The sequence below is a fragment of the Periplaneta americana genome, chromosome 4 (assembly GCF_040183065.1).
Source record: "Periplaneta americana isolate PAMFEO1 chromosome 4, P.americana_PAMFEO1_priV1, whole genome shotgun sequence".
Classification (NCBI taxonomy): Eukaryota; Metazoa; Arthropoda; class Insecta; order Blattodea; family Blattidae; genus Periplaneta; species Periplaneta americana.
The window spans coordinates 120,868,663-120,881,488 of record NC_091120.1 but is presented as its reverse complement, the minus strand read 5'-3'; the positions used below and the strand labels follow the sequence as shown (position 1 = coordinate 120,881,488).

Below are 12,826 nucleotides of genomic sequence, written 5' to 3'. Positions count from 1 at the left end.
GCAAGTAAAGAGATAGGTTAGGAAGTAAATCCCAAAAGACTAAGTGTACAATTCTGTTTTGTGACCAGAATATTGTAAAAAAAGGGAATATAAAACTTGGAAATTTATCCTTTGAAAACGTGGAAGGATTCAAATACTTTGGAGCAACAGTAACAAATATAAATGACACTCGGGAGGAAATTAAACGCAGAATAAATATGGGAAATGCCTGTTAGTATTCGGGTAAGAAGCTTCGTCATCCAGTCTGCTCTCAAAAAATCTGAAAGTTAGAATTTATGAAACAGTTATATTACCGGTTGTTCTGTATGGTTGTGAAACTTGGACTCTCAGTTTGAGAGAGGAAAAGACGTTAAGGGTGTTTGAGAATTAGGTGCTTAGAAAAATATCTGGGGCTAAGAGGGATGAATGAAGAAAGTTATACAATGCAGAACTGCACGTAATTTATTCTTCACCTGACATGTAATTAGGAACATTAAATCCAGACGTTTGAGATGGGCAGAGCATGTAGCACGTATGGGTGAATCCAGAAATTCATATAGAATCTTAGTTGGGAAACCGGAAGGAAAAAGACCTTTGGGTGTCCGGTACGTAGATGAGAGGATAATATTAAAATAGATTTGAGCAGTGGCGTATACTAGTTAAAGGGTTTGGGCTACCGCTGACCCTATTATTACACAAAATATATCTAACAATTACTTTAATTTTAATTACTATGGTAAAATTAATAATACAAAATTATTACATTATGTTATATTATAAACTTTTTCTTTTGTAATTCCTTGGGCTACCGCCGGTAGCCCCGGTAGCCCGCAAAATACGCCCCTGGATTTGAGGGAGGTGGACCATGATTGTAGAGACTGGGTTAATCTTGCTCATAATAGGAACCTATGGCGGGCTTATGAGAGGGCGTAAATAATCCTCTGGGTTACTTAAAAGCCATAAGTAAGTAAGTATGTTTTCAATGGCTTTTTGGTGCCCTAAATAATTCATCTACTTGAAGCAAGTAAAGCGATAGGTTTGGAAGTAAACGCTAAAAAGACAAAGTATATGATTATATCTCGTGACTAGAATATTGAAAAAAAATTGAAATATAAAAATTAGAAATTTTTCGCTCCAAGTGGTGGAAAAGTTCAAATATCTTGGAGCAACAGTAACAAATATAAATGACACTCGGGAGGAAATTAAACGCAGTATAAATATGGGAAATGCCTGTTATTATTCGGTTTAGAAGATTTTGATATCTAGTCTGCTGTCAAAAAATCTGAAAGTTAGATTTTATAAAACAGTTGTATTACTTGTTCTGTATGGATGTGAAACTTGGACTCTCACTTTGAGAAAGGAAGAGAGATTAAGGGTGTTTGAGAATAAGATTCTTAGGAAAGTATTTGGGGCTAAGAGAGATGAAGTTAAAGAAGAATGGAGAAAGTTATACAATGCAGAATTGCACGCATTGTATTCTTCACCTGACATAATTAGGAACATTAAATCCAGACGTTTTAGATGGGTAGGGCATGTAGCACGTAATGGCGAATCGAGAAATGCATATAGAGTGTTAGTTGTGAGGCCGAAGGAAATGAAACCTTTGGGGAGGGCGAGACGTAGATGGGAGGATAATATTAAAATGGATTTGAGATAGGTGGGATATAATGACATAGACTGGATTCATCTTGCACAGGGGAGGGAACGATGGTGGTCTTTTGTAAGGGCGGCAATGAACCTGCGGGTTCCTTAAAAGCCATTTGTAAGTTGTAAATATTTCATCATTCTTTTATTGTTTACAGACTTTCATTTGTTTCACTGTAGAATTCATTGATTTCTTCTCTACACCAATACTTACACGAATTTCTGGGTCTAATGTCCATTTTAGTTTGAGGCGATAATATTATTGATTGTTGTTGACTTGAAGAAACTGGAATATTTGCAAAAATATTATACATATTTTCTCAATTCATGTGCATTATTAAGGTAATTAATCTTGAAGCACTCACACCAAACACGAAAAGTAATATTTAATAGACTTTACGACGAAGTGAACAGAAACGATTAGATGCATTTGAAATATGGATATGGAGAAGAATGGAGCGTGTGAAATGGACGGACAGAATTAGAAATGAAGCTGCGTTGAAAAGAGTGGGTGAAGGATAAATAATGCTGAAACTGATCAAGAAGAGAAAAAGGAATTGTTTGAGTCACTGGCTGAGAAGATATAACTAGAAGGCTGAAAAGGATCACTAGAAGGAATGGTGAACGGGAGAAGAGTTCGGGACAAAAGGAGATATCAGATGATAGACGACATTATAAGACAGAATTGCGCACAAACTTGCAATTAGTTTAATATAAGTTATTTCTCTTTACTATATTCCACCAATAACGTCGTTCTATTAGCACATTTACTAAAGTGTTATTTTGGACACGCTTCGTTGCACAGTTTGCACACGCATTCGGTGGAAGGTTCGCGGTATTCTGATCTTCTGCACAGTTTGTGATGAAAACCGTGACCTGCTAGTCTTGTTATTGCGGTTCATAACTTGTTGATCGTCCTTGACCAGTTTCGGTTGATCATCGCATCCGTTCCCTAGAACTCACTATTTCCGTCTTCTTCTCTTGCATGTCGTACGTAGTCGGGTTTCTGTTGCGGTAGATGTCAGCATGACCCTGATTCACAGTCTCTCTATCAGGTAAGATTCTCGCGCGAGTTCGTATACCATTCTGGAGGGTACATACTTTGAGATTCCCAGTGCTGCTTTTAATAACTTTGGTTTGACTTTCTCCATGGTCTACAGGTCACTGTAGTTTATCCGGGTCCATGTGATGTCCAGTCCATATTACAGTATAGGGAGTAACTTGGCGTAGAAAAGCTGGATGTCTGTTGAGTGTGCTAGTCCTGGCTTCAGCGTAGTAGTGAGGGCTATTTGTTGCTCTTGCCAGATGTAGTTCCTTGAGAGTACGGTTTCTTTGACAATGGCATTGGGCGTCGAACCACAGTTTAGCTTTTATCTGCGACACTTGTGATGTTGCCGAGCTGAGTTTTTGATCTTTGGTGTTTCATTTTGTGGACTGCGGGTAGGTGGATCTTGAAGGTGGTGACTATCGGAAGGTGTTTTCTGAGTGGGGTCAGAGGTGATGTAGCGAGGACCTCTTGTCTTTGTACTTCTATGTCGTTTCCTCTTACACATACCTAGTCTGCTCCTACTGCTGTCGCTTGAGACGATGTATGTTTTCTATTCAGCAATTTTAGGAGCGTGAAACCTTCTTTTTCTTGTGTTTATGTTAATATCCTGGTTCTCTTGTTGGTTTATTGTATCCGCAGTTGAAATAGCTTGCTAATATAGTTCTTTCATTTGATGAAGTACTTTTGATGAAGTTCATCGTTGTGTCCATGATTTGTGCGACATTCGTTTGATGCCTGAAATAGAGGATTATGATTGTGACTAAGTTGCTCTTCATGTTTACTATGTTTTCCAAAAAAATTTTGGCCTATTCTGGAGCTGGTATAACAGGATACTCCTCCTGGAGGCCTGCCCTCCGATTTCTGAATTGCTGGTGAGGGGTGGCGTATTTTCCTGTAATTTCGACAGATTCCTTTGCTAGGATTTCTGTAAAGACTAAAATATCGTAATTTTTATATCTTTTTCAAGACAATGCTCATTAAGTTTCTTTTGCCTTCTATATTCCGCAAAAACATACTCCATTTCGATCTTTCATTTTCTTGTCTATTTCGTGGCGTGGTGTGGATTCTAATCGAAGTGTGTCCCCCCGCCTCTCCGAAAGAAACGAAAGCACCTCATATTTTTATCTACTGGCCAAAACTCTTCCTTGCTTACCGTCTCGAGGGTGTTGAAAGGAATTCCTATCTTGAAAACCTTGGTGTTTCCTCTGCTTGGTAGTTCCTCGTATGTGAGTTCATCGGTGATTCCCTTCCTACTTAGAAAGATCTTTACTGGCTCGGAAGTTGATTTCTGTCTCAATCTTCCCACTAAGAGCGAGGCCTTTCTCTCTGCTGTCGCAGGACGTTGTCTTCCGTTCCAATGCCTGTCAACGTACCCAGACTTCTAGATTGTTGCTCTCTGCTCCTGGGTCTTGCTCCCGTCCATTACTCTTCGTCGCTGTTCTCCATTTTTCTTGGGCGTCATCTTCGATTCCAGTTGTGGTCATCCCGTGTCCCGCTCTTGTTATTGGTGGGAACTCTTCCCTTTCCGTGATGACAGAGTGTGTTGTTTCTACCGGCCTCTTCTTCTGCTCTGTCATCACTAGTGGTTTTAGGACTGGTGGTTTGTGCTTACGTGTCGCGTTTTGAATTTTTATCTCAATAAATTGCTGCGTCTAGCTTATTTTGTAGGACGTCGGCATGACTTTCGATTTTTTTTTTGCGTTAGCTCCTCTATTACGGGGTTTTTGGTTGTGATCTCGTCGGTTTTGTCATTAACTGTTGCGTTATTACCTCCTGGTCTATCATTTTCTGTAGCGCGGTTTTGCAGCATCTATAGAGTTTGGTTAGGTTACATGACGTGTTCTTGTACATTTTATCAAATTCTCTCTGTTTAAGATATGCGCAGGTTTTGTGGAACCATTAGTTACGCCAGCAGTCATCAACACACTGCACCCTCGGGCTAGCGTATCTTACCCGCGGAGAAGGCACTGCAATATGGTGCACTCGTAGCTGTTGGCGGGTATGCTCTCTACCTCTTCCTGCTGCACGACGGGCTACAACACGTTGCTCCAGCGAGTGGTGACGACCACTGTGTTACGCGTTCCTTCTTTCTCTTTTGTGTTTTCTTGTTGGTTGATCTTTGCCGACTGCAGCTTCTGGTGTTGTCCGCTTAGCGTCGCCTCTCTCCCGTTTCTCGCACGGACTCGGTTTCTCGTACAGTCACTGTAGTTTCTCGCTGTCAGCGCTTCCTCCTTTGCGTCAACATAAGGCGCCACTTGTTCTCCGCTTCGGCGTGGCACGTCTGTGTCCTCTTAAGCATTGGTTTTTCTGAACCGACGCATGCGACGTGCGAGGAGCGAGGCGGGCCCCGCACGTCGCATGCGTCGGTTGAGGAAAATCAAGGCTTTAGTTGCGGCTGTCTTCTTCCGTTATTTTTAGCTTTTTGTTTTCAGCTCACATTTCATCGCTCATAGACAACATTAAGATAGCCTATATGGATTTATTTTATTTGGTTATTTTACGACGCTGTATCAACATCTAGGTTCTTTAGCGTCTGAATGATATGAAGGTGATAATGCCGGTGAAATGAGTCCGGGGTCCAGCACCGAAAGTTACCCAGCATTTGCTCGTATTGGGTTGAGGGAAAACCCCGGAAAAAACCTCAACAAGGTAACTTGCCCCGACCGGGATTCGAACCCGGGCCACCTGGTTTCGCGGCCAGACGCGCTGACCGTTACTCCAAAGGTGTGGACGCCTATATGGATCATATGCGAAGACAAAGAGGAAGCCAAAAAATTGGAAAGATTGGAGAAAGCTGGATTTGCAGTAAAAGACCTGCCCTTGGGCAAAACATTACAATTGATTGAATTAATGAAGAGTTAATCATAATAGCGTATTTGTAAATAAATAATAAATAGTTATAGAATAACGAATTTATGGTCACTACTGAGTATTAAATGTACTCTGTGCACTCAATTTATATTAATATCACTGTAACAAAATAACAACATTTATAAACGGCGTCATCTACAGTAGCGTGCGAATTAATCCGAACAACGTAATTACTTATGCAAAAACACTCAAACGGGATTAAAAAAAAAAGGATCTAAGACATACCTCAGTAATCTATGTGGCCTCCCTTGTTCCTAATAACAGCTCTGAGACGATTTGGCATGGATTCCACTAATTTCCCACAAATATTCTTCATTTCTTCATCGCGAAATCATACTCCAATGAGGGCAGAAATCATCTTCTCCTTTTTAGAACAATCCATTTTTTGCATTCTTCTTTTGCAAATTGACCACAAGTTCTCAATGGGGTTGATGTCGGGTGAGTTGCCTGGCCGGGGGAGTACCTGAATATTCTTCTTGTTGAGGAATTCTGTAGTTTTTTGAGACGTATGGCATGGTGCCAGGTCTTATTGGAACACACCTCTGCCATCCGGAAATGATTTTTGCAGCTGGGGTACGATTCTGGTTTCCAATAAGTGAATATATTCGTCAGAATTCATCATTCCCTTGATAGGTATTAATGCCTCCAGGCCCTTCATGTGTAAAACAACCCCAAAACATTACTTTAGGGAGGTATTTGGGTGCTTGTTGGAGATGAGCTGCTGTTACTTTTTCGGATCCTTTCGTACGTAAGAAACACGGTGGCCGTGGATCTTGAAATGAGACTCATCGGAAAAAAGTACATTCTTCCAGTCATTCACTGTCCAGTGTTGATGTAATTTTGCCCACATTAAGCGTTTTTTGCACATAACAGGGGTTAGCAGTTGCGTCTTAATAGGCTTACGAGCCCTTCGTCCAGCTTCCAAAAACCTACGCCGCACTGTTGTGACGTGAATATTCGCCCCAGTGGTAGCCATTAACTCGCGGGTTAAGTCGACAGCAGTTAGTCTAGGATTTAATTTACTTTTCCTGACAATTAAACGATCATCTGCAGGTGAAGTCTTCCTTTTCCGGCCACAGTTTCCTTTTTTCTGGGGTGTGATGGATCCAGTCTCCCTGTATCGTTTTATGATCAAATTAACAGTAGCCAAACCGATGTGACATTCTGCAGCAATTTGCCTCTGTGTCATAGAAGAATGCTCTGCAAATGTTATAATTATAGACCGTTTTCGTGGCGTTGTATCCATTTGTGAATACAACAGAATGTACACAGGATTGCAGTATTAAGTCTTCAACACAACTGAAATGCTTAGAAGTACAAAACGACAGGCAAAATGTCGCATATTATAAAAAAAATAATGACAGACCTTCAACAATGGAATTACACGTACTACAGATGTCAATTAAAGCGGTATGAGCAGCTGTGAGGCCAACAATGACAGAAAATGTAAAAATATGTCGTGTTTGGATTAATTTGCACGCTACTGTAATTTTCACCAATCTTTGCAACTCTCACATTCTACAAACGTAGCTACCGACTATGACGCAATCTGATGTCAAGTGTTAAAACAACGAGATCTAATTACCATAGAAACGAGCTAAACATTGCCACAACATTAACCACAATAATCTTTCAATCACATTCTTTTTTAGTTCCTTCATTGATAATGGATGAAGGAAGGAACCGATTTTAAACTTTGAAAAGTTAAAAGACAGAAATAGACATTTATAGGTTTCATTATCAGAAATAGGAACTTATCACCAAAATAGACAATTTTAGGCACTATAGAATTGCAGTATCTTAATCCTAGGACTGTACAATCGATATTTAATTGAAGTGCCAAGAACTTTGAATAAAGGAATAAAATAGGCAAAAAGGACAAAGTCACAGCTCTAATCATAATATAGCTGCAGGAGTAATTGCCGCTTACAACCAAACATTCTCGTGGGGGCAGATAAAAAAGTTATTTTTATTCCACCATGTTAATAATGTCAAAACAAATGCGTATGCAAATATTGGTCACTCGAGCGCAATTACGAGGGCCGTAAAAAATAAGTTTTCCTGGGACCATTTACAGAATAAAAATACAATTTCATTGGCAAAATTTATTGGAACAGACACAACAATCATTGTTGAGGTATTACTCAACATATTCCCACCGGAACTGAGACATTTGTCACATCGTGGGATCGTCAGAGAGGTGCAGACGGCTGTCACACACTGGTTCCGATCACAGGCGGCAGACTTCTACGACGCAGGGATATAAAAGTTGATTGCACGGTATGACAAATGTCATTTCCGGTGGGGAAAATGTTGAAAAATAGCTTAAAAATTGCTCTATTTGTTTCAATAAATCTATCTAAGAAATTGTGTTTTCTTCATGTAAACTGCTCCAGGGAAACTTATGTTTTTACGGCCCTCGTGATTGCGCTCGATTGGTCAACGTTTGTGTAAGCACTTGTTTTAACATTATTAATATGTTGGAAGGAAAAAAAATAATTTCTTTGTCTGCTCCCATGAGAATGTTTGCTTGTTACGGGTGTGGAAATAAAACGGGACACTGTGTGACATAAATACTGCGAGTGTTAAATAACAATCTACCTTTGGAAATGCTGAGACATAGCTAGGAGGCTAATATTAATATGGATTAGAGGAAGGTAGGATATGATTGTAGAGACTGGATTAAACTTGCTCAGGATATAGACTGATGTGAGGACGGCAATGAACCTCCGGGTTCCTTAAAAGCCATTTGTAAGTAAATAAGTAAGTTAAATAATCATTATCGTAAATGAATTAACTATTATTGGAAGATGCTTTGTTACACAAGTGAAATTCTGCATGTTGCGTCACTAACATTCTCCTTTCAGCTTTTCTCTTCTTAATAATAGACTAACGGATTTTCTTTAAAATACACAATTGGTTACACATATTAAACCATTTCGAGAAGTTAAAGCATCAAAAATATAAAAGATGCATTATTGATATAAACGCTGTTTAACCAACGTAGACTTACTTTCCTTGAATGTTCAGAATATGCATCAGATCTCACAGCATTGACAGCTGGCTATAATCCTAATTAGTATGAAGTTATGTGATTGATTTGATATTTTTTCTTTTTTTTCAGTTGGTTATTTAACGACGCTGTATCAAATTCTAGGTTATTTAGCATCGATGATATTGGTGATAGCGAGACGGTATTTGGCGAGATGAGGCCGAGGATTCGTCATACATTACCTGGCATTCACCTTACGGTTGGGGAAAACCTCGGAAAAAACCCAACCAGGTAATTCGCCCAAGCGGGGATTGAACCCGCACCCGAGCGCAACTTCAGACAGGCAGGCAAGGGCTTTAACCGACTGAGCCACGCCGGTGACGTTGCTTTGAGAAAATAGTAAAGGAGTCAAATTACGCAATTTGGGATGCAAAGGTAAGAGGTATTTTCTTCCAATCCACCTACCAGGAAGCAGACCTTCAGGCTACGGATATTGCAAAAGAATCTATCAGAGCGTTGAAACCTATTTATAAGATAAAATCGCGGGTGCTCGTGTAAAAGGGGGTTAAGTATGATTTGTCTAAACTGGGATAAGTACAGATTTGAACTAGCCACAATTACTTTTCTCTTGTGTTAAAAGGGTTAAGTTATTCTTCCATTTATGATGCAGTTACAGTGCTCCATATTTTGTGACAAAGGAGTTTTGTTCAGTACTAAAGGAGAGAAGTTTACATACCTTGCAATTTGACTTAATCCCCTTTACACGAACATCCGCGAAATGTGCTGGGTTTGAGCATGTAAACAAATGTTTTAATACAGAAGTTATAAGAAGATCCATGATATGGAAAATTATGGTTATAAAATGTTAGCATGAATTTTTTCGAATTTTCGAATTTCATAAAATTTATTACATTATTCGCATTTTAATTTTTAGTCATCCACATTTGGTACAATAACAATTCCATCAATTCTCAGACTTTTAACTATTTTCAACTTTCGTTTCAGAAACTTCACTGAATATGTTTTTTTTTTAACCTGAATACGCCAAAACACACCCAGATCGTTTCAAGAGTATACTTAATGTTATTTTAATTGTATAATCACATAGACTATAAGATAGGTAAGTTTTTCTAGGATACAATAAGTGAATGGGTTGCAGTGTAGGCCTATTCGGAAATACAGCGAGGTAGATATGTGGAAGCACACTGGTTATGAGTAGGCATACTCAATACGAGTATCAACATGGATTGGACTTTTTCCGTGTCATACATAGAACATAGGGTCTATATAAAAAAGTTATAATCTATCTTCCTTGGTTTTTTAATAACTTATTTGGCGACACTGTATCAACTACGCCATTATCTAGAATGGATCGAATTAATTTTTATTTCGCTATATAACGGCACTGTATCAACTACTGGTTAATTTAGGGTCGATGGAATTGGTGATAGCGAGATGGTATTTTGGCGGGATGAATCTAAGAATTTGCAATGGGATTACCTAACATTCACGTTATAGTTGGAGAAAAACCTTATGAAAAGTGACAGGGTATTCATTAGATTCTTGTAATTGCGTGGAACGTTTGTGCTCACGATTGGTTATTATTGTAATATTTACATTTTAAAGAATCCGTCCTTATTTATAACGATTGTGAATATGATTGAGAGTGGAATAAATTTAATGAAATTTAAGTGTTTATGTGTTATTATTATTATTTTCCTTCGTTTATTTATGAAATATGTAGGCCTATCTCATATCTGCACAAGTATTTGGAATGAAATTACTGGTTTTCATCTGAATTGGTTTGTTGGAAAGCCGTTAGTATGCTTGTATGATACGAGAAATAACTGAAAAATAATTCATGAAAGAAACTCTTTAGTTCATTGTTGTAATAGTTTATTAGAAACCAACTAACTATATATATAATTAATTTAAATAATTTTAAATACCTGAACATAGTTCATGAATGTCTTGATTGCAGATACACTTGCTCTTGTAAAGTGACCAATGGTTGTACCCTTCATATCGAAGACAATAATATACCCAGGGTATAGTCCATCTTCTGCCAGATACACATCGAGGAACATGAAGAACATTTTGATAACTTCTACAAAGTTGAACTTCGCTGCATCGTAATCTACCAGTCGACACACCACCAATTTGTATCCTTCAGGTGAACTCCAGTTGACAGGGACCAAGTTGCTGCAGTGAAAAGTTCGTATTTATTACATCTATGTTACTACAATAGTGTGCACAGTATACATTAGCAAATGGTATATGACCCGCGACTCTATCACTGAAAGGGAGACAGCAAGTGATTTTTACTAGAACTGAAATAATAATGCATTTTCCATCTATCCATAGAGACAAAGAGTGACATCGAGTAATTTTCAAATGATAGAAGTACAGTAAAACTCGATTGCAACGTCATTGAAGGGGCCTCAAAAATTGTGTTACTAATGAATGTTGTCGTAATCGAGATGTATGATGTAGGTAGTAGCTAAGGGAGGTCACATATTTCAGGTTTTCGCAATCGCTTCATTCTCGATCCATTAAGTTCAAAATGCACTAACAATTCTGGTTGCGATTTTTTGTATCGTTTGGATATAGATCGGATTCACATCTCGCATTATTTATTTTCTTCCATTCTATTTATCGTATCACTTCCACTTTTTCTGTCATACTAAATACTTTTTTACTATGTTGTTTTTTACAAGTCTTCTGTACTGCTCTAGATAGATACGGATTTATTCAATAGCAGTGCTGACCTTACGCTCCCCTTCCCATATTTCCTCCTTTGAAATATGTTTTACTCCCTTCTATCTTGATCCCTTCAACCGTCATTTAAAGGATGTTTTTATGTTGAGGAAAAAGTAAATACATAGGTTGGATAAAAAGTAATGGCAACACTGCTGTCACGTGACGATGGTGCGTTCGAGAGCTGCCAGCTGTGTGGACATGGACAAGGACTGTTAGATGAGTTAGTGCAGCCAGCGGCGACAGTACTCTGTCAATCTACTACAGTGTGTAGAACGTTCACTTTCATAGGGATAGTGCCAGCGCCCTAAGACCATGCTTACAAAACTAGAGAAACGTTTCTGGATCAAAATTGAAATGGCACGAGGTCGTAGTGCACAAGAATGTTTTCAGGGACTGTGTGAAGCATGTGGCGATGCAGCGTTGCCATATCGCACAGTTGCACGATTGGTTAAAGCGTTCCGGGAAGGCCTTGTTGCACCGGTACCAAAGGGAAGGTGACGACTTTCTTGGACGAATCGTCGCTATGAACGAAACCTGGACTCGCTCGTATGAACCAAACTTGAAACGCCAATCAAATGAATGGAAGCATCCCGGTTCTCCTCGTCCAAAGAAAGTGCGCCCTACACAAAGTGCTGTGAAGGAGATGTTCATTGTGGCGTATGACATTGATGGGGTAATACTGCACCACGCTGTACCTCCAAGGCAGACGGAAAACGCGGACTACTGGAACATCCACCGTACTCACCCGATATGATCCATGCGATTACGATCTTTTCACCAAAGTGAAAGAACTACTGCGAGGGACCCGGTACAAACCAGAGATGAACTTATCCGTGCTTTAGGGCGGTCAGTACGGAACATCAACAAAGGTGGACGCGCTGATGGTGTACGAAGCCTTCCAAACATTTGGCAAAAGGTAATAAATAAGGGGGGGGCGACTATATAGAAGGTACGTAAATGTTGTACTCCTGTGAATAAAGCCATGTCAGAAATATCGAACTGTTGCCATTACCTTTTAACCAACCCAAGCAAAACAAGTATATTGTTTTCATTTACATTTTAATTGTAAAGAAGCTTGATTTAAAGAAGACCCCATGAACCTCTCCAATAGACGCACTCTTGTCTTGATGAATCCTGGAGCATGTATTTGCGGAATTTTTTCAATCATCCTTTTCGTAATTCTCCAGAAAAGCTTCCAAGGACCTATAGGAATATCCAAATATGTGTCAAAATTAACATATTTTTTTTAGCATACACTTCTTGGTATTGACTTTATTTGAGCGAAATTTCAAGGTCGTCAGGAAGAAAATAATTGCTTTGACGCCATTTTTAAATAGCCGCTGCGCTCCAGTCCCTTTACTCTGTGCTCAAATCAAACTTCTCCGTTGAATATCCGGAATTTGTTTATTTTACATTTTTCAACATTTAATATATTATGTAATATCTCTGACAATAATAGAGTAATTGAATCAAATTTTCAGGACTTATTCTTATATTACACATGAATAATTCTGTAAGAGAAAATTGACAAA

At 38.9% G+C, this 12,826-nt stretch overlaps 1 protein-coding gene across 1 annotated transcript in view; it reads right to left on the bottom strand.

Annotated features, from left to right (window-relative positions):
* Nucleotides 1–12,826, bottom strand: part of LOC138698160 (alpha-tocopherol transfer protein-like) — an 87,452-nt gene that overhangs the window by 38,857 nt on the left and 35,769 nt on the right. Inside the window, exon 3 of the mRNA XM_069823910.1 lies at nt 10,484–10,736. Within this exon, the coding sequence (XP_069680011.1) occupies nt 10,484–10,736 (253 nt within the window). The remainder of the gene's footprint in view (nt 1–10,483; nt 10,737–12,826) is intronic.